The sequence below is a fragment of the Diabrotica virgifera genome, chromosome 2 (genome assembly GCF_917563875.1).
Source record: "Diabrotica virgifera virgifera chromosome 2, PGI_DIABVI_V3a".
NCBI lineage: Eukaryota > Metazoa > Arthropoda > Insecta > Coleoptera > Chrysomelidae > Diabrotica > Diabrotica virgifera.
Window position 1 is genome coordinate 185359654 of NC_065444.1, and position 27263 is coordinate 185386916.

Consider the following 27263-nt stretch of genomic DNA (forward strand, 5'->3'; position numbering starts at 1 on the left):
TTATATATAACCTTCTGCTACAGCAGTCGATTTCCAGCCACCTAGTCTTTTAATAGCTGAAAAGTCTGCACCACTGTCACACAGTAATGAGGCAGGGCAACGTCTAAAACAATGCCTAAAACAAAGTAAATAATGACATACAATGACAGATAGTACTAACAGCGGCTACTTGATTTTCAATTTTTTAGTGGGAATATAAATAGGTATATGTTTGGTTGCCTACACCACAGGTCACTGCCAATCACAGAGCGTTTAATTAATTTATGCAAGCAATGTATGTTGTGTTGCCTATAATGAAATCGTTCATTAATAGAAAATCATTCATTAATAGGGGTCATTAATCAATGATTTTGAGGGTGTTAAAATTGATCATAAATGGACGATCGACGGAAATGTTAATAAATTTATAATTTCCTGTCGATAAGTAGCGCGACAGAGATGTCATTGGTTGCTATGCAAAAATAAACATTCAGTGACGTTAATGACAATTAATGTTTTACAACTTGTCAAGGAGGACACCATGAGCAGGTTTAGAAAATATTCAGGCGAAGATATCAATAAAATATTAGTTAAAATTATTTAAAAATACAGTTTTATTCATGAAATAATCTTACATAATTACACTCGAGCTCTTAAAAATTACCCAATTGTATTGCCCTCGTGACAATTTGACATTAATTTGCCGACCCCAAGGGGAGTCAAAACTGTCAAATTGTCACTCGGTATACAAATCGGTAATTTTAGAGCTCTTGTGTAATTACAAGCGGTAACTAATATACAGGATGTAACAAAAAGTCAAGTCATAAATTAATTCACATTTTTGGGATCAAAAATAGTTCGATTGAACCTAACTTACCTTAGTACAAATGTACACATAAAAAAGTTACAGCCCTTTGAAGTTACAAAATGAAAATCGATTTTTTCCAATATATCGAAAACTGTTAGAGATTTTATATTGAAAATGGACATGTGGCTGTCTTATGACAGGAACATCTTAAAAAAATAACAGTGTTGTTATCTTAAACCCCCCCAAACTTTTGTGTACGTTTCAGTTAAATTATTATCGTGGTACGATTAGTTATGCGCCTTATGGCCAGGGGTGTACAACGGTCTCCTTTATTCAGATGGACTTACCCAATTTTTTTTATGTATTTTGACCCGTAGAACACGATTTTTTTTATAACAGTTGATCCGGATATGGATAAGATTGTTATAAACAAAGAACTTGAGTAATTACATAACAGCTATTTTTCGCAAAACAAAACATTTTTTGTATTTTATGGGCCATTCTAAGCAAAAAATATTCTTAACAAGTTTTTTCGCATAGTTTTGGACATAAACGCGGTTAAACTTTAAAAAAATCGAAAAATTATTATTTTTGAACCAGAATAACTTTTGATTAAAAAATAAAATAGCAATTCTGCTTACCGCATTTCAAGCCAAATTATATCGGTTTTGATTACTTGCATTGCTAAAAAATAATTTTTTTGAAGTTATACTTCTTTAGGCGCGATTGAGAGTAAAATTTTTCATAAATCTGCGCGCATGCGCCCAAAGACAGTATGACGTTTAGTTGCTAATCTTTCAAATTATGTATCAGCGCAAATAAGCCATTCAAATAATATTAGTGTTTTTTAGTAAATGTATTATTTATTATAATTTTGTGTCTTTCGATTTGTCTTCCTTGGGCGTAAAATAATAAAACATCTATTTTTCTATTTCACTAGTCACCGTGATGTGTAATTATGTTTATCTGAAACGTCAGTAGCATGCACCTCGATGGCCTGGTTGGTAGAGCATTGGACCAGATATCGAGAAATCGCGAGGTTGCGGGTTCAAATCCCGAACGATTCATACTTTTTTCTTTTTTTTATATTTGGCATTGGTAATTTTTGGTAATTATTGTTAATTTTTTGTATTGTATTAATTTTTTGTAATTATTTCGTTGAAATTATACAGGGTGTCCCGAAAAGATTGGTCATAAATTATACCGCACATTCTGGGGTCAAAAATAGTTCGATTGAACCTAACTTACCTTAGTACAAATGTGCTCATAAAAAAAGTTACAGCCCTTTAAAGTTACAAAATGAAAATCGATTTTTTTCAATATATCGAAAACTATTAGAGATTTTTTATTGAAAATGGACATGTATTATTCTTGTGGCAGGAATATCTTAAAACAAAATTATAGTGAAGTTTGTCCACCCCATAACAAGTTTATGGGGGTTTTGTTCCCTTAAACCCCCCAAACTTTTGTGTACGTTCCAATTAATTCATTATTGTGATACCATTAGTTACACAACGTTTTTAAAACTTTTTTTGCCTCTTAGTATTTTTTCGATAATCCAGTTTATATCGAGATGCGGCTTCTTTTTTAATATATTTACATAAAAATTTTAAGGGGTTTTGTTCCTTTAAAGCTCCCAAACGTTTGTGTACGTTCCAATTAAACTATTATTGTGGTACCATTAGTTAAACACAGTGTTTTTAAAACTTTTTTGCCTCTTAGTCTTTTTTTGACAAGTCACCTTTTAACGAGATGTGGCTTCTTTTTCAAAATATACCTAAAAATGCAAATTATAAATAAATTTTCAGATTATTAACAGGTCTCTATAATCATACTTACCCATATAAAAATATGTAGTGGATTCCACAAATATTCAAAATATGTCGATAAACACTGGCTTATCGAAAAAGTACTAAGAGGCAAAAAAGTTTTAAAAACATTGTGTTTAACTAATGGTACCACAATAATAATTTAATTGGAACGCACACAAAAGTTTGGGGGGGTTTAAAGGAACAAAACCCCATAAAATTTTTATGGGGTGCACAAATTTCACTTTAATTTTTTCATAAGATGTTGGTGCCATAAGAATGACACATGTCCATTTTTAATAAAAAATCTTTAGGAGTTTTCGATGTATGAAAAAAAAATCGATTTTAATTTTGTGACTTGAAAGGGCTGTAACTTTTTTTGTGTGCACTATTATATATAGGTAAGTGAGGTTTAATCAACTTATTTTTAACCCCAGAATTTGTGGTATAATTTATGACCAATATTTTCGGGACACCCTGTATAATAGAAGTATAACTTCTTACGTGCGTACAAAGTACACACACTTTCTTTTTTTTTTATTGTCAAACAAAGCTATAAACAAATAGTGTTTGAGAGTGTTGACCCGTGCCAAATGCATGCGTTTCAATGCATGCTACGTAGAAATTGCCTGTTTGTAGGCACGCCTACCCGTTCGATTCTAATTAAGAAATGCATTGAAAACATCACTCAAGCTGTGTTTATGGCTTTGTTTAAGAATAAAAAAAATTAATTTTTAGCAATGCAAATAATCAAAACCCGTATAATTTGACTTGAACTTTCAAATTCGGTAAGCATAATTGCTATTTTATTTTTAAATCAAAAGCTATTCGGGTTCAAAAACTGCAATTTTTCGAATTTTTGAAAGTTCAACAAGAGGATACCAGACAACAATAGGATACCAAAGATTACAGCCAATAAAAATAGAAGCCCTATTGTATGCGGATGACATAGTCCTTATAGCAGATTCCGTGACAAATATGCAAAAACTCATAAATATATGGACAGAAGAAATAGAGAAATTAAAAATAGAAATAAACATCGAGAAAAGTAAAATAATGGTCATCGGCGAAAAGGAAGAAAATGAAGTAATTATAAAATGCAAAAATACTCAACTGGAAATAGTTACAGCATATGATTATCTTGGAAGTATTATTACCAATGATGGGAAAATAGACCTCGAAATAACAAACAGAACTAAAAAATCAAATAAACTGTACTACGCACTAGCGCCAATTCTGAGGAAAAAAGAATTGTCCCACGAAACAAAAATTAAAATATATAATACGATTGTGATACCGACGATACTGTATACAAGCGAAAATTGGACTTTACAGAAAAAGCATAATAGTAGGATAAATGCAATTGAGATGAGACATTTACGTGCTATAGCCGGAAAGACCAAATGGGATAGAATAAGAAATGAGACAATAAGAGGGATAACTAAACAGGAACCAATAATGAATAAAATAATAAAGAGGCAATTAAACTGGTATGGACATCTGATGAGAATGAAACCTAGTAGACTAGCAAGGAAAATTCACGAAACAAGGAATATTACAAAAAAGAAAAAAGGCAGGCCGAAGAAAAAATGGATACAGCAAATAGTAGAAGCAGGAAAAATCAAACAGAAAACGCTAGAAGAAATGAAACTAATAGCACAGGACCGAAAAGAATGGAAGAGATGGGTGAATATGTAGCTAAATTAAACCCAAATCCGACACCTGAAAGGGTCTAAGGAAGGGGAGAAAGAAAGAAAGTTCAACCGCGTTTATCTCGAAAACTATGCATCTTACGAAAAAATTTGTAAGAACATTTTTTGCTTAGAATGACCCAAAATATACAAAAAGTATCAACTGTTACCCAAAAAAAATCGTGTTCTACGGGTCAAAATACATAAAAAAAACTTGGGTAAGTCCATTTGAATAAAGGAGGCCGTTGTATTCCCAGCCTGGCGACAGGACTATTAGTACTTTTTCGATAAGCCAGTTTTTATCCACCATATATTTGCAAATGGTTAAGTAAGATTGTAGAATATTATTTTCATGATACACTCACATTGTGAAAACTACTTTTGAGGAAAAGAAAACAATAAAATTAGTGAAAAAAAGTTGTTTACCGAGGGAAGAAAAATCCAATGTTTAAAAATTTTCGAAGAAAATCAAACAAACAGAATTATGAAAATCCTCTTCTTCTTTAAGTACCATCTCCGCGACGGAGGTCGGCAATCATAATAGCTATTCGGACTTTAGAGACGGCTACTCTGAAAAGTTCATTTTGATGTACATACGTACCATTCTCACTGGTTGCACAGCCACAATATTATGCGTCTCCCTATGCTTCTTTTTCCTTGAATCGTTCCTTGCATAATCAATCGGAGCAAGTTGTATCTCTCTCCACGTGTAATATGTCCGAGATATTCTAATTTTCTTGTTTTGATGGTATGTATTTAAGATTTCCATTTCTTTATTCATCTTTCTCAGAACCTCTTTGTTTTTGACGTGTTCTGTCCACGATATTTTCAGAATTCTTCTGCACACCCACAGCTCGAATGATTCTAGTTTTTTCATTCATGTCGCATTCAAGGTCCAAGCTTCCATTCCATTAAACAACGTCGAGAAAACGTAGCACCTAGCCAACCTAACTCTTAGCTCTAACTTCAAATCTCCTTTTCAGAGCACTTTTTTCATTTTGTTAAAATTTGCTTTAGCCTTTTCCATTCTGATTTTGATTTCCTGGAAGTAATCATCTGTGAGTTGTTCATTGTTCCAAAATATGCATATTGGTTGAAAGTCATAGTCTAATTAAATAGTCCAGAAAGCCACTGCGCATCCGCTAGGAAAAATATTCTAATTCGGATTTTTTGCACAATCTTACTCAAAAAGGACTCCTTTTAACAAATTTGCATGTTGCCAGGACCAAAAGGTGGTCAAAAATTTTTTAAACGTTTTTTTTTTTTGTTTTTTTCCTAAAATTATTTTTTTTGCACGGAACAAAGTTTTTTAAGGTTTTTTGGATCATTCCAAACAGAAAAGGTCTTTAGTGACTTTTCTCTAAAGTTGATAGTTTTTGACATATAAGCGATTAAAAATTGAAAAATTGCGAAATCGGCCATTTTTAACCTTCAAAAACTATGTGAAAAACTTAAAATTTGAATGTTGCCAAGGTAGGTAGATATTCTTTAAACATCGATTGATAAAATCTAGAAAAGTTTTTTGCAATACAGTATTCAAAACTCCTTTGTTTTTTAATTTCTAATCACGCGTGCGCAACACCGTTGCATGTGTATACAGTATGGTGCAAATGAAAGGAATAAATTCGTTATTTCGTAAACCGGCAACTTCAAGGAAAAACCCGAAACAGGTCGATTTTTATTTTTAAGTTATGATATTGTGGCATATATGGTATACTGGTGACGTCATCCGTCTGGGCGTGATGACGTAATCGAAGATTTTTTTAAATGAGAATAGGGGTCGTGTGCTAACTCATTTGAAAGGGTCTTCAATTCTCTATTCAGTAATGTAAACATTTACATAATTAGTTATACAGGGTGTCCAAAAAATTTTTATTAAATTAAATTATTTGACAAAAAAAGAAGTAGAAGGACACCCTGTATAAATAATTATATAAATGTTTATATTACTGAATAGAAAATCGAAGACCCTTTCAAATGAGCTAGCACACGACCCCTATTCTCATTTAAAAAAATCTTAGATTACGTCATCACGCCCAGATGGATGACGTCACTAGTATACCATATATGCCACAATATCATAACTTAAAAATAAAAATCGACCTGTTTTGGGATTTTTCCTTAAAGTCGCCGGTTAACGAAATAACGAATTTATTCCTTTCATTTTCACCATACTGTCGGTGGAAAATAGTGGCGCGCACGCTTGATTAGCAATTAAAAAACAAAGGAGTTTTGAATATTTTATTGCAAAAAACTCTTCGGGATTTCATCAATCGATGTTTAAAGACTATCTACGTACTTTGGCAACATTTAAATTTTCAGTTTTCACATAGTTTTTGAGGGTTAAAAATGACCGATTTCGCAATTTTTCAATTTTTAATCGCTTATATGTCAAAAACTATCATTTTTAGAGAAAAGTCACTAAAGACCTTTTCTATTTGGAATGATTCAAAAAACCTAAAAAAACTTTTTTCCGTGCAAAAAAAATAATTTTAGGAAAAAAACAAAAAAAAAACGTTTAAAAAATTTTTGACCACTTTTTGGTCCTGGCAACATGCAAATTTGTTAAAAGGAGTCCTTTTTGAGTAAGATTGCGCAAAAAATCCGAATTAGAATATTTTTCCTAGCGGATGCGCAGTGGCTTTCTGGACTAAAATCAAATATGAGTATTAATGGGTGTTGCCGCCTCTGGTCCTTAGGACTTCTTGGAGCGGGTTCAGCAATACATTCTTAATATCCTGGATATCCGATTGCAGGCTTGGCAGGTTTAAATCAACATGCTTAAAACCTTGGTTTAAACCAAGGTTTAAACCAACTGTTTTTTTTAAGAGAAAAACCTGGTTTTTATTGAACCTCCAAACTGGTGTTTTTATTTAAAGTTTTTAATTAAGAAAATGAAGAAAATTAAGATAAATAAATTCTATTTTTTTACTTTTGAACTTAGTTATTTTGAATATTATGACGTTTGAAGATTTTTTTTGTTATATTAATTTTTTGTGTGTCTAAATAAAAATAAAAGTTGTCTTAATCATTTTTTCTTTGTTTATTACTATCGTGGTATAAAATAATTTATTAATTTTCAAAGTATTTAGACTTATTATTATACTGTGTCTCAATAAAACCTGGTTTAAACCAAAAACCCTGGTTTTTTGGTTTTTTTTTTGGAAAAAACCTTGGTTTTCGCCACCCTGTCCGATTGAGTAATATTGTGCCAATCCTCTACCGCAGCCGCCGTGAGCTCTTAGGCCGATGGCAGATTATGCGTTTTGACCGGATGCGTTTCCGCCGCATCCGATGAAAACGCATAGTGTGACAGATCGGTCCGGTTGCGTTGGAAACGCATAGTGTGACAGGTCGGTCCGGTTGCGTTGGAAACGGATGCGTTTTCACCGCATCTGGCCAAAACGCCTAATGTGGCATCGGCCTTAGAAGGATGCAGGGGTAAGATAAATAGAGATAACTGGTTAATTCGTGTTTGGCGAGAGCCAACAAGAGCTGCACAACTAGCACATCCCCGTCCTATACTTCTTTTCGCTGGTGGCAGTGTTATGTTTTGGACAGGACAAACGGTACATCTCACGAATTTTAGAACCTCATGTGAAATTATCGCAAGGAGCTGTGGGTGAAAAGTTTGTATTTATGGATGATAACGCCCGTCCACATCTTAAGGCAGAAGGTATTGAACATGAACCCCATTGAACATGAATGGGATGTTCAATCCCGAGCTGTTCATGCCCGAAGGAATCCTTCAAGAACTCGTCATCAAATTACAATTGCCTGTAGAGAAAGAATGCCAAAATCTGTCACAGATGTCACACATAGATCTAGATGCTCGTGGTGGAAGTATACGATATTAAAATTGTTAAATATATTTTAATCACAAATAATCTGTCAACCTAATGATATTTTGTTATGAATGATCTATAACAGTAGTTTCTGAAAATATTTAATATGTAATAGCGAAACTTTTGGATGATGCTTAACTTTTGAAATATAATATGTGCAGTATGTATTGAATGTGCATTTTTGCGTAAACCATCAAACCAGAGGAGAATTCGCCCAATCCGATAAGAAACTCTGACGCTGCGCTGTACATAGAGTTAGAGAACTCTTTACACAGTTTACACTATAGTGGCTGGAATAAAAGTGAGGGTCTAGTAACACTATGGAATTTACAATAGTATGATTATCAGAGACAACGAAAAAGATATTTAAAGGTCTAAAACAAAATAATACAGTGGACAATATGACAACAATTATTGTTAATTTTTCAAAACTTGGAAACAAAACTTTCAAAACAAAAATTGGAAACTTTCAACATCAGAAGTGAAAGATCTAAATATTGACAAGGAAATTTTAGTTTTACGTGGTGATAAAGAGAATACCAAATACCATTGTACTAAAAACCGAAGATTAAAACGATAAGCTTAAAGATACTTCTATTTGGCAGTACATAATATAACATATATAGAGGTCAAGGATGAGGTTTTATTATTTTTTTTTATTTAAATACGCGTGCTATCTTTTCAAGTTGATTCGATTAATCCCCTTATCTCTTCCATACTGTTTACAAGTACTTATAGCCCGTTACTTTGTGGCATATTGCTTGATATTAATACTTATCTGTATAATATTTATTTTGATATTTTACCTGTAGGTGCCTGTAGTTTACGCAAGGTATCTTAAAAATTTAAATAAGTAAATGATTCAATAAAATTGTGTTTTGACTAGGAAAGTTTTGGGGTAGTTCTGATTTCTTTCATTATATATGGATTTTGGGCTGCTGAATCCCAATATGAGGTTTGCGGACAAAATTTCTTGCCGGAACATTGAAAAAATCGCGAAAAAACCGAAACTTTTCAGCCTTTTTCCGCTTTTTTGCTCAAATCTCAAAAACTATTAACTTCTAGTAAATGGTCTGTTAACAGAAATTAAAGTACTTAAAATTATCTACAAATATCACTATTTACTTTTTTTCAGACCAACCGTACGGTCTAAAGTACAAGTTGAAAATTGCCAATTTTTAACGGTCTCGGCAAAACCCACTTTTTACATTCCAAAACTTTATTTTTTATTAGAATGCTGTCATTTGATAAATTTCTCCTAGTTTTCTGTACAAGTAATAAATGTTAGTTCATAGGTATGGTATGTCTCTTGTGACAGCTTCCATGAGTCCATTCCGTCCTAAGAGGCCGGGAATGTCTCTGCTTTTCCCTTAGAGCCACAGAAGATCAGGCACAGATGGAGTCACAGTTTTAGTTGGTGTGAACATTTCCTTCGGATCTGTTATCTTGATTTCTGATAAACCTTGAGGTTTTGTCCTTTTAAAATGAATTAGTTGAACAGCTCCCTGACTTCCATAAACCTCAGGCGCGGGTTTCTTTTTTATCCGAGGAATGGATTGCTTAGGAGCTACTGCATGTTTTGGTGCAATACAAGAAATGCCACATATGACATGAAAAGTGTGGTATTCGTCGATTGTATGTACGTTAAAATCAGCGTTATCGTACACCTGCTATGTAAAGCACGGCAGATCAATTTTCTGCGGATCGCCTGCGAATGCTGACATTTACAGGCGAACAGCTTCTGTATAGGATGAAAAAAAACCCAAAGAGGAAACTACATAAACCTATTTTCTTGAGCCGTACTTTTTGTAGAGAAAATGGCCAACCCTGCAAGGAATGGTGAGACCAACTATCTGGGCCTTACTGCCGCTACAAGACTTTGAGCAAGCGCGTTGCTTATCTGGAAGTGTCAGCAATCGCAGGCGATCCGCAGAAAATTGACCAGCCGTGCTTTACACAACAGGTGTACGAAAACGCTGATTTTAACCCTTTATAATATAATTATATATTATGCCAGGCCTTAATTTGCATGTTGGTCCCTCAATCCCAAAGGTTTTTTCATGCTTAAGCGTCGTTTAAACACAACGATAAGTCACAGCAACTAGTTGTGATGACAAGTTGAAACGCTGTTTAGACGTTGCGATTCAATGCGATACCACCTTCAACCCAACCCCAACTTTGATAAGTTGTGCGATGCACCGTTTACACACAATGATAAGTTGCAACAACTCGATTGACCTTGATAAGTTGTTTGATTTATCGCTGTGTTTAAACGACCCTTTAGAGTCCCATTGCCTTATATACAGTGAGCACGTAAAGTTTGGAATAAATTCATTTTCTCGAGAATGGACGACTTTGGAAAAAAACCCAAAACAAGTCAATTTTTATTTTTAAATTACGACTTTTTGGCATATATATCATACTAGTGACGTCACCCGTCTGGGCGTGATGACATATCGATGATTTTTTTAAATAAGAATAATGGTCGAGTGATAGGTCATTTGAAAGGTAATTCAATTCTCTATTCAGTAATATAAACAATAACATAATTATTTATATAGGGTGTCAAAAAAAAATTTTTTTTGAGTTTAATTTATTGACATAAAAAGAAGAATGTGTGTAATTTATTTAATTCAAAATACATTTTACTGCTATCAAAAAACAGGAAAAATGTTTATTTGATAAATAAATATTGTTTTTTGCTTAAATTCAATATTAAAGCAGCCATCCACTTGCCTCTTGACAGTTTGAAATTAAATTTAAGCGAAAAGCAATGATTATTTTTCAAATAAACATTTTTTTTCTGTTTTCTGAGAGCAGTAAAATATATTTTGAATTAAATAAATAAAATACATTCTTCTTTTTATATCAATAATTTTAATTAAAAAAAATTTTTTTAGACCTTCTGTATAAATAATTATGTTAATGTTTATATAACTGAATAGAGAATTAAATTACCTTTAAAATGAGCTATCACACGACCCCTATGCTTATTTAAAAAAATCATTGATGACGTCATCACGCCAAGATGGGTGATGTCACTAGTATGACATATATGCCAAAAAGTCGTAATTTAAAAACAAAATTTGACCTGTTTCGGGATTTTTTTCCAAAGTCGTCCATTCTCGAGAAAATGAATTTATTCCAACCTTTACGTGCTCACTGTATACGTCGCATATAAATAAACAAATAAATGACCAAAACATGTTTTTTAATGATTTTTTTTAACCAACTTCAACGTTTTCTTTTCAAAAGTACTCATCAGAGAGCAAAACCAACTTGAAAAAATGTAATTACTTAAAAAAATGTAATGTAAATTAACATTAAAAGTTTTCTTTTGTGTGATACTCCTCAAAACATGACACTACGCAAAGGCCGACTCCGCATCTTGCACACATGTATCTTGATTCGCTTCTTTTTTTTTGGTCTTTTCTGTGGCTACAAACGCTTCACCTTCTAGCAGATAGCTATAAGCGTTGCCACCAGTGCTACAATATAGCATATATCTAAAATATGTGAACAAATATTTACGGCAATGGGTCCGGATGGCCTGTCTTAGGTGCCAACATTTTGAGGCTTTGGGAACAATAATCTAACATTTTCGGACATATTTTTACGGCATTGTGACACCAATGAGTCTAAATCTCTAAGTATTGGAGATTTAGAAGAGTCTATTTTCGGCTTTGGTAAATTGAAACCATAACACCTTGAACGTATATATACGGCGGTTGGGAGTACAGACCCACTTTTTCAAAAACATATTTATTTATTAATAACAGATACAAACAGGTTTCCCTACTTACATGTATCCGTATCTACAATGACAACAGTTTAGTACAACATGCACATAATGTAATAATTCGAGGTAATAGAGACAAAAACGACAGATGTTTACCAGCAAAAACGTTAAAAATAATAAAGAAAGAAAAAACCTCTCTTTATATTATTCACGCAATAGACGTTTAAACAATTGCAAGTTTATTCCAAATAATTCCAGACAAGTGGTTGTTGTTAAATCGTTGTAAATTTGGCACATTTTATTAAGTGGGCTAGAAGTATTTACAAAAAATAATATATGTTTCTTGGACGGGTTCTGTGATCCGGGACATAAAATTGTATTTGCCCCAAAAGATCAGGCGAGTCTATTAAGTGATTACATAGTTTATAGAGAAAAATTAAACAACGTTGAAGTCTTCTTTGCTCTAATTTTTTTATATTAAATTCTTTTCTTAATGGTTGATACGAATCATATTCTGGCAATATTTTATGCTTTTTGTAAAATAAATATTTAATAAACTTGTTTTGAATTGATTCAATTTGCCGCATGTGACCACTATTTAATAAGGTACTCCAGACAATACTCCCAAATTCTAATTTGCTTCTAACAAATGAATTAAAGAGCCGATTAATTGAGTCGATATTATGAAATTTATATGTTACACGTTTAATAAGTCCCATCATTTTGTATGACTGAGACATAATATTTTGCACATGTAAGTTGAAACTTAAATTATTTACAAACGTAATACCAAGATCCGTCACTTCATTGACCCTATGTAAGTTATTATTTCCCATATTGTACATAAAATAACTAGGGTTTGCCTGACGACTATATGTCATGATCGTACATTTGTTCAAATTAAAATACAGTTTATTACGTATTGACCAATCATAAATCTCGTTTAAATCGTACTGTAATTGAAAATAATCATTTAAATCTTTAATTTCTCTAAATATTATATATATATATATATATGAGTTAGCTAGAAGCAACCTACCTTGCTCGTTTCGGTACGAAACCGATCTGTGCTATTCCCCGTTATTCCCCGGTTATTTCCCGTATATTATTTTGCATATATATATATATATATATATATATATATATATATATATATATATATATATATATATATATATATATATATATATATATATATATATATATATATGCAAAATAATATACGGGAAATAAATATTCTCACCCTCGTCTGTGCTGCCATCTTGAGAACGTTTTCGCCGTCTACAGCTCATCAGTCAAGCTCTCAGACGTTCTCAAGATGGCAGCACAGACGAGGGTGAGAATATTTATTTCCCGTATATTATTTTGCATATTATTTTCATACTTTTGAAAAGTAGAAAGTTGCGATTATTTCCTGCTTGTTTGACGCCGTAGGTATTTTTAAATAAATACGAGGTGACATCTAGTGGCTTCAAAGTGGAAGCACAGATCGGTTTCGTACCGAAACGAGCAAGGTAGGTTGCTTGTAGCTAACTCATATATATATTGATGTGATCTTTATTATTGATATGAGATAATATTCTTATATGTCATTTAATTTAATCAATGCATTAATAATAATCTAATTAATTTACCAGATCACATATCAATATGTTTTCAATCTCAGGGCTTTTTATAAAATTAATTACTTACTCTCGTGGCTTCTAAGTATTTCTCAATGGTTCCTAATCGGGATAGGAAAGAAAAGAGTAAAATAATACACACATATGGGTTACAGTTATAATCAAATATTGTTTATTTTATTTAAATGGCAATCACTGCTTAATATTTGCCAGATCTTATTATTCTTAAACATAACATTTACAAATGGGAATCTTATTTCCTTTTGGTTTCCAATTGAAAGTTTTTATTAACATTTAACTATTAGGATTTATTAGCAACAATTCTATTTAAGTTTGATGAAGCTTTTCTGATATTATTTATTATGTTCTTCAATTTATAATGTGGTATTTAATACGAAAAACCCATACATTCATGTCCAAACAAATGAGACTGACCTTTTTTCTGGTGAACTGAGAATGTCTTCACGCAAGACCCGTTTCCTGCTATCCTTGGCTGCGATCAAAACCTCGTCCTGGCTTTCAGTAATGCTCTCCTTTGAAAACTAGCTCGTATAGCTCTCGTTCCTGCTTCTGTCGTGATGCTGTATTCTACCTTTTTCGAAACTGCAATCAGCTACCGGGACACTCTTGGCTCAAGGAGGTTCTTTTATTCTCAACCTGGCCTACCTCTCGTTCCACGATAGATACTCCACACTCACGGAACTACACCGGCTTTCTCACTCTCCGTACACTACCGTCTACTACTGGACTTCACTTCTCGACAGCTCAAAACATTCTGATCTCTATTTTCAGTCATTCACCTACTTTCTAAATATCCCTTCCAGATTCACAAATCAACCTTCCACCACCAACTCTCATTCGCAGTCTCTCTCAAAACCAATTTTTAATCTTTCTAAATATGCTTAATGGATTCCAAAAAAGAAATAGTTAATTCCCATTCTAAAATTACTTTCTACTATTTACAAAATTTAATGACCTATTCTCTATTTCAGCTGAGTCTTATTTAGCATCGGCTAATGATCGAACCTTCCGCGAACAACGATAATGACCTATTATCGATTCCAACTGAGTCTTATTTAGCATAGGCTAATGATCGAACCTTCCGCGAACAACGATAATGGTACGCGCCATTCACTTTGTTTATTCTAAGCGCATTTTCCCGAGTTTCGTTTAATCACTTCTTAAAATTAAATATAACAATTTGTTGTATACAGGTTGTTCGACATTTATATGCCCGTGGTTGAGAAAATTGAAAATATTTTATATTAAATTGAATCCTTTTTATAATTATCAAAATTTAATTTTCATATCAAATAGAAATATAACAAATCCCCGCCTTGTATTCGATAAAATTTATCTGCATTTTTAAATAAATTTTCTCGAGGCAAAACCAACTCCCTGTATATTTCCTTACTTTAATCTACGTCTTATACCCCTTCTTCTTGTATTACTCTAATTAGTCCCACCTGTAGAGTAATTGTTTCCTTATTTTCAGTGTCCTCATCCTGTGTTAGAGTGTCGGCTATTATGTTGTCTTTCCCTTTTTCCCATATCAATCTTCTGTCTTTTTCCTCAGATTTTTCACATACTTTTTCCGTGCATTCTGCATCCTCGTTTTCATATGCCTCCTCTTCAAATGCCACTGTTTCGATTATATCTTTTTCGCTTTCATTTTTTAGCTTTATTTCTTCTTCTCCTGAGTTCATCTCTTCTTTTGAGGTATCCCAGTTTTCTTTTGCTTTTGATACTCTCAATTTTTCTTCTTCTGGGCTCAACTCTTCTTTTGAGGAGCCACAGGTTTCATTTTCTTTTGTCTTTTTCTGACTTTTTCTCCCTTTTCTTCTTTGTCCTTGCTTCGTTGCCAAATTCATTTCCACTGTTTGTTCTTTACCTGATTCGTCCGTATTTTGTTTCTCCTGTTCCTTGTCCTGTTCTTCTTCTTTTTCTTCTGTTAGATTCATCGTATTATTTTTCAAATCTATCACTACATGTTTTTCTGCCAATTCGTCAACTCCTACTATCATGTCATGTGACATGTTTGGCATTATTACACATTGTAGTGCATACATCTTCTTACCCAGTCGTACCATTACTCGTATGCCTTCATTTATAGTTGCCAATGTCCGTTTGTTTGCGCCCACTAAATTTACCCTAGGTATTTTGTAAATTAAATTTGTTAAGTTAACTTCTTCTATTAGTTTTCTGTTGACCAATGTTATTTCAGATCCAGTGTCTATCATAATTTTAATTGGTTTCTCGTTGATAAATCCATCCACAAATTTTAAATTAACTCCATTTTTCTTTTCGTTGTTTCCTGCCAATTTAATAAACTCCTTGGGGTTACAAAAAATTCCTGTTTGATTTTTGGTTTTTAGTGAGCGCCGTCGTGAAAAGACGCCGGTTGCTCATCGTTGTTTATATTTTCGTCATAATGTCTCTCTCCGTCATATTCATCTGTCTGGGTATTATTTACTTCTTTTCTATTTTCTCTTGGTCTGTCGGATCTGTTTCGGTTTTCTCGATATCCCTGTTCGTTTTGTCTACCATTATTTCTGTTTTCTTGATTTGAGCGTGTGGTGTTTCTATTCTGGTATTCTCGATTTCTGTCCTCATTCCATTGCCTATTTCTTTGTTCATAATTTCCTCTTCCGTTGTCTCTATTTTCGTTTTCCCTTCTGGGATTAAAATCTCGTCTTGTATAGTCCCTCCTATCTTGATTTCTATCTCTGTAATCTTGTGTTTCTCGGGGCCTGTAATCTTCTCGCGACCTTCTTGATTTTCTTTCTCTTAGACGTGATTCTCTTATTTGTAGGAATTGCCATAAACTATCTATGTCTTTGTAGTTTTGCAATGTGATATGGTCTTCCAGCGTTTCTTCGAAATGTCTTGCAATCAGTTCGACTAATTGTTCCGATGAGTAATTGTATTGTAAATGTTTTGCGTTATAGTAAATTTGTAATGCATATGTCCTTTCTGATATACCCATCCTATCATTGTATTTCCCATTTTGCAATTCCTTGTTAATTTCCAATTGTTGGACTTTTCCCCAGAAATAATTCAAAAATTTTTGTTCAAATTGTTGCCAACTGTCAAATTCTTCTTCTTTGCAATCGAACCATAGGCTTGCTTCATATTTGAGATGGTTTCTGATAGTTTCTTTTGCTGTTTCGAAATTTCCGATGTGCTGTATTTTCTTTTTCAGGCTATTTATGAACGGCACTGGGTGTAATCTTCTTACGTCCCCGCCAAACCTTATCTTCACGTCATCTGTGCTATGTATAACCATTTCTCTTCTTTCTCCGACATTTTGTTGAGTATTGATTTCCGCAATCTTTCTTTCCACTTCTTCTATGTCTGCTTGAATAGCGTTTTGCAACTTGTTTTCCAAACTTTCCATTTCTTTTTTCTGGCAATTCGTTATCTCCTTTATTTTATTTTGAATTTTCATTTCTTGTTCTTTCATCTCGTTTTTCATTGTTGTTAAACATCCTTTTACTTCCTTTTCATACTTTCCTATGCGTTCCTCCATTTTCTTGTTGTTCTCTTCTATTGCTTGTTTCATTTTTTGTTGTGTTTCATCCATTTTTTGATCCAATTTTTGTTGTGTTTCATCCATTTTTTGTTGTGTTTCATCCATTTTCTTTGATGTTTCTTCCTGATTTTTATCCATTGTCCTTTTTGCTTCATCCATTGCTTGTTTTGTTTCTCTTTGATTGTCATCCAGTTTTTGTTGTGTTTCATCCATTTTCTGTTCCATTCTTTGTGACTGGAGTTGCATCATTTGTAATAATTTATCTATTCCTGATAATTCTTGCTGTTCTGATGCCATGATTGTCGTGTCTAAAATATCTTCTTGGTCTGAATTATTCTCTTGATTTGAATGTTCTTTTAGTTTTTTGTTGTCTTTGCTTTGGCTTCTTGTCACAGACATTTGTTTTCAAGAAGTACTGTCCCCGCCAAATATGAAATTTTACTAGTATGTTACCAAGACGACTTTTTCTCACCCAAATATCATAAATTGTCAATAAATATATCAAATGTAAATATCGTAAAAATAAAATATTAAATCAGTTATGTAAAATTTGTACCTAAAGAGATCTAAAATTTTATGTTATCAAATGTAAGTATCTCACTTTTTACCACAGGCATATAAATTTTCAAATACCGGCTTTACTCTTTCTATCCTTCAAATTTGCCACTAGAAATACTTTTCAATGCTTTCCACGTTGGACGACAGTTGATGTGATCTTTATTATTGATATGAGATAATATTCTTATATGTCATTTAATTTAATCAATGCATTAATAATAATCTAATTAATTTACCAGATCACATATCAATATGTTTTCAATCTCAGGGCTTTTTATAAAATTAATTACTTACTCTCGTGGCTTCTAAGTATTTCTCAATGGTTCCTAATCGGGATAGGAAAGAAAAGAGTAAAATAATACATACATATGGGTTACAATTATAATCAAATATTGTTTATTTTATTTAACTGGCAATCACTGCTTAATATTTGCTAGATCTTATTATTCTTAAACATAACATTTACAAATGGGAATCTTATTTCCTTTTGGTTTCCAATTGAAAGTTTTTATTAACATTTAACTATTAGGATTTATTAGCAACAATTCTATTTAAGTTTGATGAAGCTTTTCTGATATTATTTATTATGTTCTTCAATTTATAATGTGGTATTTAATACGAAAAACCCATACATTCATGTCCAAACAAATGAGACTGACCTTTTTCCTGGTGAACTGAGAATGTCTTCACGCAAGACCCGTTTCCTGCTATCCTTGGCTGCGATCAAAACCTCGTCCTGGCTTTCAGTAATGTTCTCCTTTGAAAACTAGCTCGTATAGCTCTCGTTCCTGCTTCTGTCGTGATGCTGTATTCTACCTTTTTCGAAACTGCAATCAGCTACCGGGACACTCTTGGCTCAAGGAGGTTCTTTTACTCTCAACCTGGCCTACCTCTCGTTCCACGATAGATACTCCACACTCACGGAACTACACCGGCTTTCTCACTCTCCGTACACTACCGTCTACTACTGGACTTCACTTCTCGACAGCTCAAAACATTCTGATCTCTATTTTCAGTCATTCACCTACTTTCTAAATATCCCTTCCAGATTCACAAATCAACCTTCCACCACCAACTCTCATTCGCAGTCTCTCTCAAAACCAATTTTTAATCTTTCTAAATATGCTTAATGGATTCCAAAAAAGAAATAGTTAATTCCCATTCTAAAATTACTTTCTACTATTTACAAAATTTAATGACCTATTCTCTATTTCAACTGAGTCTTATTTAGCATCGGCTAATGATCGAACCTTCCGCGAACAACGATAATGACCTATTATCGATTCCAACTGAGTCTTATTTAGCATAGGCTAATGATCGAACCTTCCGCGAACAACGATAATGGTACGCGCCATTCACTTTGTTTATTCTAAGCGCATTTTCCCGAGTTTCGTTTAATCACTTCTTAAAATTAAATATAACAATTTGTTGTATACAGGTTGTTCTACATTTATATGCCCGTGGTTGAGAAAATTGAAAATATTTTATATTAAATTGAATCCTTTTTATAATTATCAAAATTTAATTTTCATATCAAATAGAAATATAACAATATATATATATATATATATATATATATATATATATATATATATATATATATATATATATATATATATATATATATATATATATATATATATATATATATATATATATACATACAGAGTGTCCCAAAAGTAGTGGAACGGTCGAATATTTCGCGAACTAAACATCGGATCGAAACACTGAAAAATATGTGTTCAATCATTTTCAAAAATCTATCCAATGATATTAAACACCAACCCCCACTACACCCCCTGGAGGTGAGGTGGGGGGTAACTTTAAAATCTCAAATGGAAACCCCTAGTTTTTCTTGCAGATTGGGATTCGTTACGTAAAAGTAAGCAACTTTTATTTAAGACATTTTTTCAAACTGTGGATAGATGGCGCTATAATTGGGAAAAACGATTTATCCTGATACCATAGGTAAATTATAGAAACGGTCTAATATCTCGAGAAATACACTTCCAAATAAGAAACTAAAAAAGAGGTTTTTAATCTTTTTTGAAAACCTATCGACAAACACCAAACATGACCCTCCAACCCACCCACTGGAGGTGGGGTGGGGGGTAACTTTAAAATCTTAAATAGCAACCCCCACTTTTCATTACAGATTCGGATTTATCATGAAAAATTAAGCAACATTTATTCGAAACATTTTTTAGAATTGTTGATAGATGGCGCTTTAATTGGAAAAATACGATTTATTAGCGCCATCTATCAGCAATTTTAAAAAATGTTTCGAATAAATGTTGCTTAATTTTTCATGACAAATCCGAATCTGCAATAAAAAGTGAGGGTTGCTATTTAAGATTTTAAATTTATCCCCCACCCCACCTCCAGGGGGTGGGTTGGAGGGTCATGTTGGCGTTTATCGATAGGTTTTCGAAAAATACTAAAAACCTCTATTTTAGTGTCTCATTTGGAAGTGTACTTTTCGAGATATTAGACAGTTTCTATAATTTACCTATGGTATCAGGATAAATCGTTTTTTCCAATTATAGCGCCATATATCCACAGTTCGAAAAAATGTCTTGAATAAAAGTTGCTTACTTTTACGTAACAAATTAAAATATGGAAGAAAAACTAGGGGTTTCCATTTGAGATTTTAAAGTTACCCCCCACCCCACCTCCAGGGGGTGTAGTGGGGGTTGGTGTTTGGTGTCATTGGATAGATTTTTGAAAATGATTGAAAACGTATTTTTCAGTTTTTCGATCCGATGTTTAGTTCGCGAAATATTCGACCGTTCCACTACTTTTGGGACACCCTATATATATTGTATATATACGCTATATAACCCAACGCTGCATATACACTCACCGGCAGAGAAAACGGGCACCCCAACAAATTGGTCATTTTTAATGTCTTGTATTTCCTAAACCTGATGTCCGATTTAAGTAATTTTTTTAATATGTTATAGCCTTATTCTTTATCAATATCGCTGTAATAATATTGTTGCTAGACAGGTACATTGTCATTGTATACAGGGTGTACGAATCAAACTGTTTTTTTTCTCAAACTTTGGAACACCGTGTGGAATGTTCTAGCTTTTATAAAATACTGAAATTATAACCAAACTATAGCCTCAGGTTTTCTTAACATTCTGTTTTTTGATTCATTCGCTTATGTTGGATAATAAAAAAGTTAAGCACTTTAACAACTACCCCTGTTTTTCGTTAATACAGGGTGTTTTTAAATAAGTACGGCAAACTTTAAGGGGTAATTCTGCATGATAAAATAATGACAGTTTGGTTTATAAACGTATGCCCGCAAATGCTTTGTTTCCGAGATAGGGGGTGTTGAAATTGTTCTTACAAACTGACGATTTATTTATTTCTCTAAAACGGTTTGTGATATGCAAATGAAATTTGGTAGATTTTAAGAGGTAGTTATTGCGCATTTTTTGGCATACAATTAAGAATTTTATATTCACCATTGGCGTGCATACGGGTATAAATATTTTAGATATATCCCGTATGCACGACAATGGTGAATATAAAATTCTCAATTGTATGCCAAAAAATGCGCAATAACTAGCTCATAAAATCTACCAAATTTCATTTGCATATCACAAATCGTTTTAGAGCAATAAATAAATCGTCAGTTTGTAAGAACAATTTCAACACCCCCTATCTCAGAAACGAAGTATTTGCGGGCATAAGTTTATAAAGCAAACTGTCATTATTTTATCATGCAGAATTACCCCTTAAAGCTTGCCGTACTTATTGAAAAACACCCTGTATTGACGAAAAACAGGGGTAGTTGTTTAAGTGCCTAACTTTTTTATTATCCAACATAAGCGAATGAATAAAAAAACAGAATGTTAAGAAAATCTGTGGCTATGGTTGGGTTTTAATTTTAGTATTTTATAAAAGCTAGAACATTCCACAGGGTGTTCCAAAGTTTGAGAAAAAAACACAGTTTGATTCGTACACCCTGTGGGGTGGCGATTGGGCTATGCTGGTCTATTACGCAATCGAATTTAAAGCGGACTGTATGGAAATAATAACAAAAAAATTCTTACCTTATTTTAACTGGTAGGTCGAGAAGTCTTCAGTTATTAGTAAGGTGAAGGAAGGAGGGAGAAAGGGTTAATTTATTTTTTACTATAACTGAAACCGGCGTTTTTTGGCGACACTTGATAACTACAGGAAACGACTTAACAATTCAATTTGTTCTTACTTACTGACAACCACGACTAGTTAGTACTAACGAAAGGTAATTAAAGAGAAAACAAAAAATTTAGTACAATATCTGGGCAAGAAAATAGGCCAGGTACTTCGAATGAAATAAATTTAATGAGGCCAAAACATCCTGCCCCCCCGAGTTTATTTTTAAAATAAACGAAAAATCAACGAAAACTAATTTAATTTTAATATGCTAAGTCTGCACATGAACCCATCACCCTAAACTAAAATTTTAACTATCAAATAAAATAAAAAAATCCTCTCCAGTTTATTGACTGGGTAGAGGACACAATTTAACGACTGGGCGCATGTAACTACCGTGCTTGGTTCGCACTTTTACGATTCGAACAATCCCATCTTTTCCAGGATACAAAGTCTCTATGACTGCCAGAGGTCACTGTAAAGGTGGGATAGTTTCATTTTTTATTATAACTACCATTCCCTCTTTGGGAGGGTTCGAGTTAGTGTTCCATTTTAAACGAGACTGCATAGAAGACAAATATTCTGAATGCCATCTTTTCCAATAATGTTGAACAATGCAATCTAATAATTTATATCTTTTCAAAGTACTCATATTTTTATCAAGATCAATATCCATCGAGGGTAATGACACTAAAGGTTCTGTACATAAAAAATGCGATGGAGTCAGCGCGACTGGATTTTCAGGGTCGTTACTTTGAACACAAAGAGGACGCGAATTCAAAAGACACTCGATTTGTGTCAGAACAGTTAAAAATTCTTCGTAAGTAAGGATTTGATTCCCCACAACTCTATTTAAATGAAGTTTTACACTTTTTATATTGCTTTCCCAAATACCACCGAAGTGACTGCCATAAGGTACTTTCATTTTCCAAGAAATTTTGGTATTATTAAGTTCCTGTTGGAATGCATCTTTATAAGTTTTTGAAGTAGTTAATTGATATATTTCATCGAGGACTCTCTTGGCACCCACAAAATTTGTGCCATTATCTGAATATAAAACCTTACAATTTCCACGACGAGATAAAAATCTTTTGAAAGTGGCTAAGAAACAATCTGTAGAGAGCGAGGAGGCTAATTCAAGATGTATGGCTTTCGTACTTAGACAAACAAACAAACATACGTAAGCCTTTTGAGTTTTTACGCCACGATATTTTCCTATAGTAATGGAAAACGCACCAGTATAATCTACACCAGTGTGTAAAAAGGCTTTTGCCTGATTGACTCTTACGGCGGGTAAGTCAGCCATCATAGGATAGGTAGGTTTAGGATTAAGACGAAAACAACGATTACATCTCCAAATTCTATTTCTGATGGCCTGACGACTAGATAGTATCCAATAATTTGTTCTCAGAAGATTTTGCAACAAATACGCTCCAGCATGTAAATGCAATTTATGGAAATAATCTATTAACAAAATGGTTAAAGGATCGGCTTTGGGCAACAAAATCGGATGTTTTTGTTCAAAACTACATTGGGAGTTGGACAAACGTCCACCTACTCTAATTATTCCATTTTCAATAAATGGATTCAAACGACGTATGGAAGATTTTACAACGAGATTTTGAGAAAGGGCTTTATATTCTTCAGAAAAATGCTTTTGCTGGACAGCTCGAATTAATTCAATTTCTGCAATTTTTAAATCAAATAGAGATATCCGTTTATTTAAAGACAATTTTCTAAGAAATCTCAATACGTATACTGTGGAATTTAAAAGTTTCGACCAACTGGAAAAATATTCAATAAGAGTATACAGCGGAGAAATTACACGAGTGACATTACCAAAGAAGGTTTGTGATCTATATTCAGAATCACAAATCATAATTTCCTGTCCGTTGACAGACTGAATAGGCCAATATTCTGGCTCCAACAGTAACCAATTTGGACCAGTAAACCATGTGGAATGGTTGACTAACGAAGAAGGAAACAAACCTCGAGAGGCGCAATCAACAACATTTTCCTTTCCAGGAACAAAAAACCAATACTCTGACGGAACCATCTTATGAATTGTAACAACTCTATTTTGAACAAATATTTTGAGATTTTTCTCTGAGGACTTTATCCAATTTAATACAATCATGGAATCACTTAAGGCAAAAATTTTATCAATATTATGTCTAGGAGAATAAGTTTCAATAGCATGTGAAAGAAGCTTTGAGAGAAGAAGCGCTCCACAAAGCTCTAATCGAGGAAGAGTTATTTTAGACATTGGAGATACTTTAGATTGAGAGTACAGTAAAGTAACTTTAACTTGACCTGTACAATTAACAACCCTGGAATAAACAATGGCTGCGTATCCAGCAGCACTTGCGTCTGAAAATCCTACAAAAGACAACGACGAATTAGGTGTAACTGCTATATGGCGTGGAATTTGTATTTTGTATAGGACATGAAATTCATTTTGAAACTTTTCCCATGCTATTTCGATTTCTTTTGGTACGGTACTATCCCAATCTACCTTTAGAGTCCAAAGTTTCTTTATCCAAATTTTAAGCAAGAGGGTTATAGGAGATAGGAATCCCAAGGGATCAAACATACGAGCAACAAGTGAGAGCATGTTTCTTTTTGTACAACGGGTCGATGAGGGTATTTCTAACCCAAAACTAAAATTGTCACATTTTTCTTCCCATTGCAATCCTAACACTTTGGAGACTGACTTATCAAATTGTTTGGTTTTGACCAATTGAAGGGGTTCGGGGATTGTCGATAGTAGATCGTTCGAGTTCGACATCCATTTGGTTAATTTAAAACCACCTTTTTGAAACAAATTCACTAACTGAGTGTGTGTAACTATAGCTTCAGAAACATTTGGAAAACTGCTAATAAAATCGTCTACATACATATCTCTTAAAATTGGGATGATAGCATCAGGAAAACTTTTAGATTCGTCATTACATAATTGTTTTATTACCCTGAGACTAAGATATGGTGAGGCTTTTACTCCAAAAGTTAAAGTATTTAATTGGAAAATAGAAATAGGATCATTGGTATCAAATCTCCACAAAACTCTTTGAAACGAACAATGAGATTCAACCACTTTAACCTGCCTATACATTTGTTTCAAATCAGCGACAATTGCGATTGGAAAAAGACGAAAATTCAACAATATTGTGGTAGGATTATTTTGTAATTTTGGACCTTTATAAAGAATTTCATTTAATGACGGTCCTTTACTAGTTTTCATAGAGGCATCAAAGACTATTCTACAAGGAGTGGAAGGGCTATCTGATTTAAAAACACAATGATGGGGAATATAATACGACAACGAATCAATGGTTTGAATGGGAACTAAACTCATGTGCTTTTGGTCTAAATAGTCTTGAAAGATATCACAGTAAAGTTTTCTAAGTTCTGGGTTTGGTGCTAGGCGATTTTCTAAGGACAACAATCTATTTTTAGCAAGAACAAAAGAATCACCCAGTACATTAGGATCATTTTGGAACGGCAATGAAACTGTGTATCTACCATCTGCATCTCTACATACATTTTCTAAAAATAAATTTTCACAAATTTCATCTTCTGATGAACTATTAGTAACAGTGGGCAAATCCTCTAATTCATACATTCTTTCGACCAAGGAATCTAAATTCAACAAAGGGTTACAGACGAAAGACAAATATGTGTGGATTTTTTCAAAATTTGGTGCAGCTGAGCCCATGACTACATAACCTAAACTAGTCTCAATAGCTGATAGAGAATCTTCGCATGACACTCTATTACAACCAATGATATTTGAAAAGACAGATAAGCCTAAAATACCATCTATCTTGCCAGGAAAAAAGAAATTCGGGTCAGCTAATTTCAAGTGTTCTATACTGTTAATACAGTCTTTGTCAACTGGTTGATCTGGCAACTTATTAGAGATTGTGTCTATAAGCAACACTTCTATAGGATATTGTATTTTTTTATCAAAATGGGAAAAGATAACAATGTTGGTTTTACCTACTATCGGGGTGGTTGATCCTCCTATACCAGAAACTGTCAAATTTAATTTCGAATAACTTAGGCCTAATTTTCGGGAACAATCAAAAGTAAGAAAATTAGCAGAAGAACCACTATCTAACAAAAATCTAACCTTGTGAGCACTACCCCATTTATCAACAACTTTAACCATTATTGTCCCAAACAGACTAACAGAACTCGATTCTGATTCATTTGGGATATTTTTAGAATGGCGGACATGTAAACTAGAAGGATTATCAGAAGAACCAGAGGTAGGCTCAGTACTAGTGGAGGGAAATGGAACATTCTCATTAGGCCGAGTAGTATTTGGCTTATGCAACTTGGAATGGTGCCTAGCTTTGCACACAACACAAGAAAATTTTGACGGACAATTGGATACTCGATGCTTTGAAGAAAAACAATTTAAACATAAATTATTTTCCTTCACTAATTTAAATCTGGATTCAAATGGTAGCCCTAAAAAGTGCTTACAGTCTTTAATTAAATGTGGGCCTTTTTTACAAACAACACAATCTATGGAGGAATACGTATTCTGTTCTTGCAAATGAAACGATTTGTTCGGTTTTTGAAACGAAAAATTATTTTTGGAATTCCTTGATCTATCATTTTTAATAAGAGATTTACTACGTTGGCGTAAAAATTTCAATAAATCATCATAAGCGGGTAAATCATTATTATTTCTTATTAAATCAAATGAATCTATGGTATCTTGTGGTAATTTTAACATAGCTAAATAAGTTAAAATATGATCATCTAAATTATCGAGATTTAATCGTTTTAGTGCAGAAACATTAGTATCAAACTTTTCCAAAAATATTTCCAAATATGATGGATTATTAGATTGCAAACCGCGAAAATTAACAATTCGATCCATATAAAGATTAAACAAATATTTTTTATCATTATATCTTTCAACAAGCATATTCCAAATAATGTCATAATTATTAGGAATGGGTTCTATTGAGCTACAGCTTTTCAAGGCTTTCCCGGAAATACAACTCAACAAATACTGTAGCTTATCGGACTTGGGATATTCTATTTTGTTATGAACAAATTGTTTGAAATTTTCATAGAAAACAGGCCACAGAGATATATCTTCACCATCAAACTTAACTAATTCAAATTTGGGCATTTTAATAGTAGAATTATTAGTACTATTGGGATTATTACTCAAAACAGCAGGTTTATTTATTAATAATGAAGCTAAATATTCAATATTGGAGTAGAGATCATAAAATGCATCTAAATGCGTATGGTATGCAACGCCAGCATCTGGCTCCATCTCTTGTTTTAATATAACGATATCTTGAACAATTTCCTCATATTCTGATAGAGTTTTTTCGAAAGTACTATATCTAACTGCAAAGTTACGCATTTTTGAGGCATTTTCTGGATCTTTTTCTAAGGCCGACCCGGCATCGTAACATAATTGAGCCCTACGAAAGATAGTTTCACGTTTAGAGCATAATCGCTCCAATTTTAGTTCGTTTTGACTTTTAGGCATGTTTA

The 27263-nt window shown here is 33.1% G+C and overlaps 2 protein-coding genes across 2 annotated transcripts in view; one reads left to right on the top strand and one right to left on the bottom strand.

Moving 5' to 3' along the window:
• LOC126880878 (uncharacterized) lies at positions 1–27258 on the bottom strand. The gene is made up of 3 exons (XM_050644950.1): positions 26765–27258; positions 23165–24607; positions 1–115 (listed from the first exon to the last, which is right to left on the bottom strand). Exons 1-3 carry the CDS (start codon positions 27256–27258, stop codon positions 1–3), a joined length of 2052 nt encoding a protein of 683 aa, XP_050500907.1.
• The window catches only part of LOC114338980 (kelch-like ECH-associated protein 1), a 253837-nt gene that overhangs the window by 60894 nt on the left and 165680 nt on the right, over positions 1–27263 (top strand). The gene's annotated exons all lie outside the window — the stretch shown is intronic.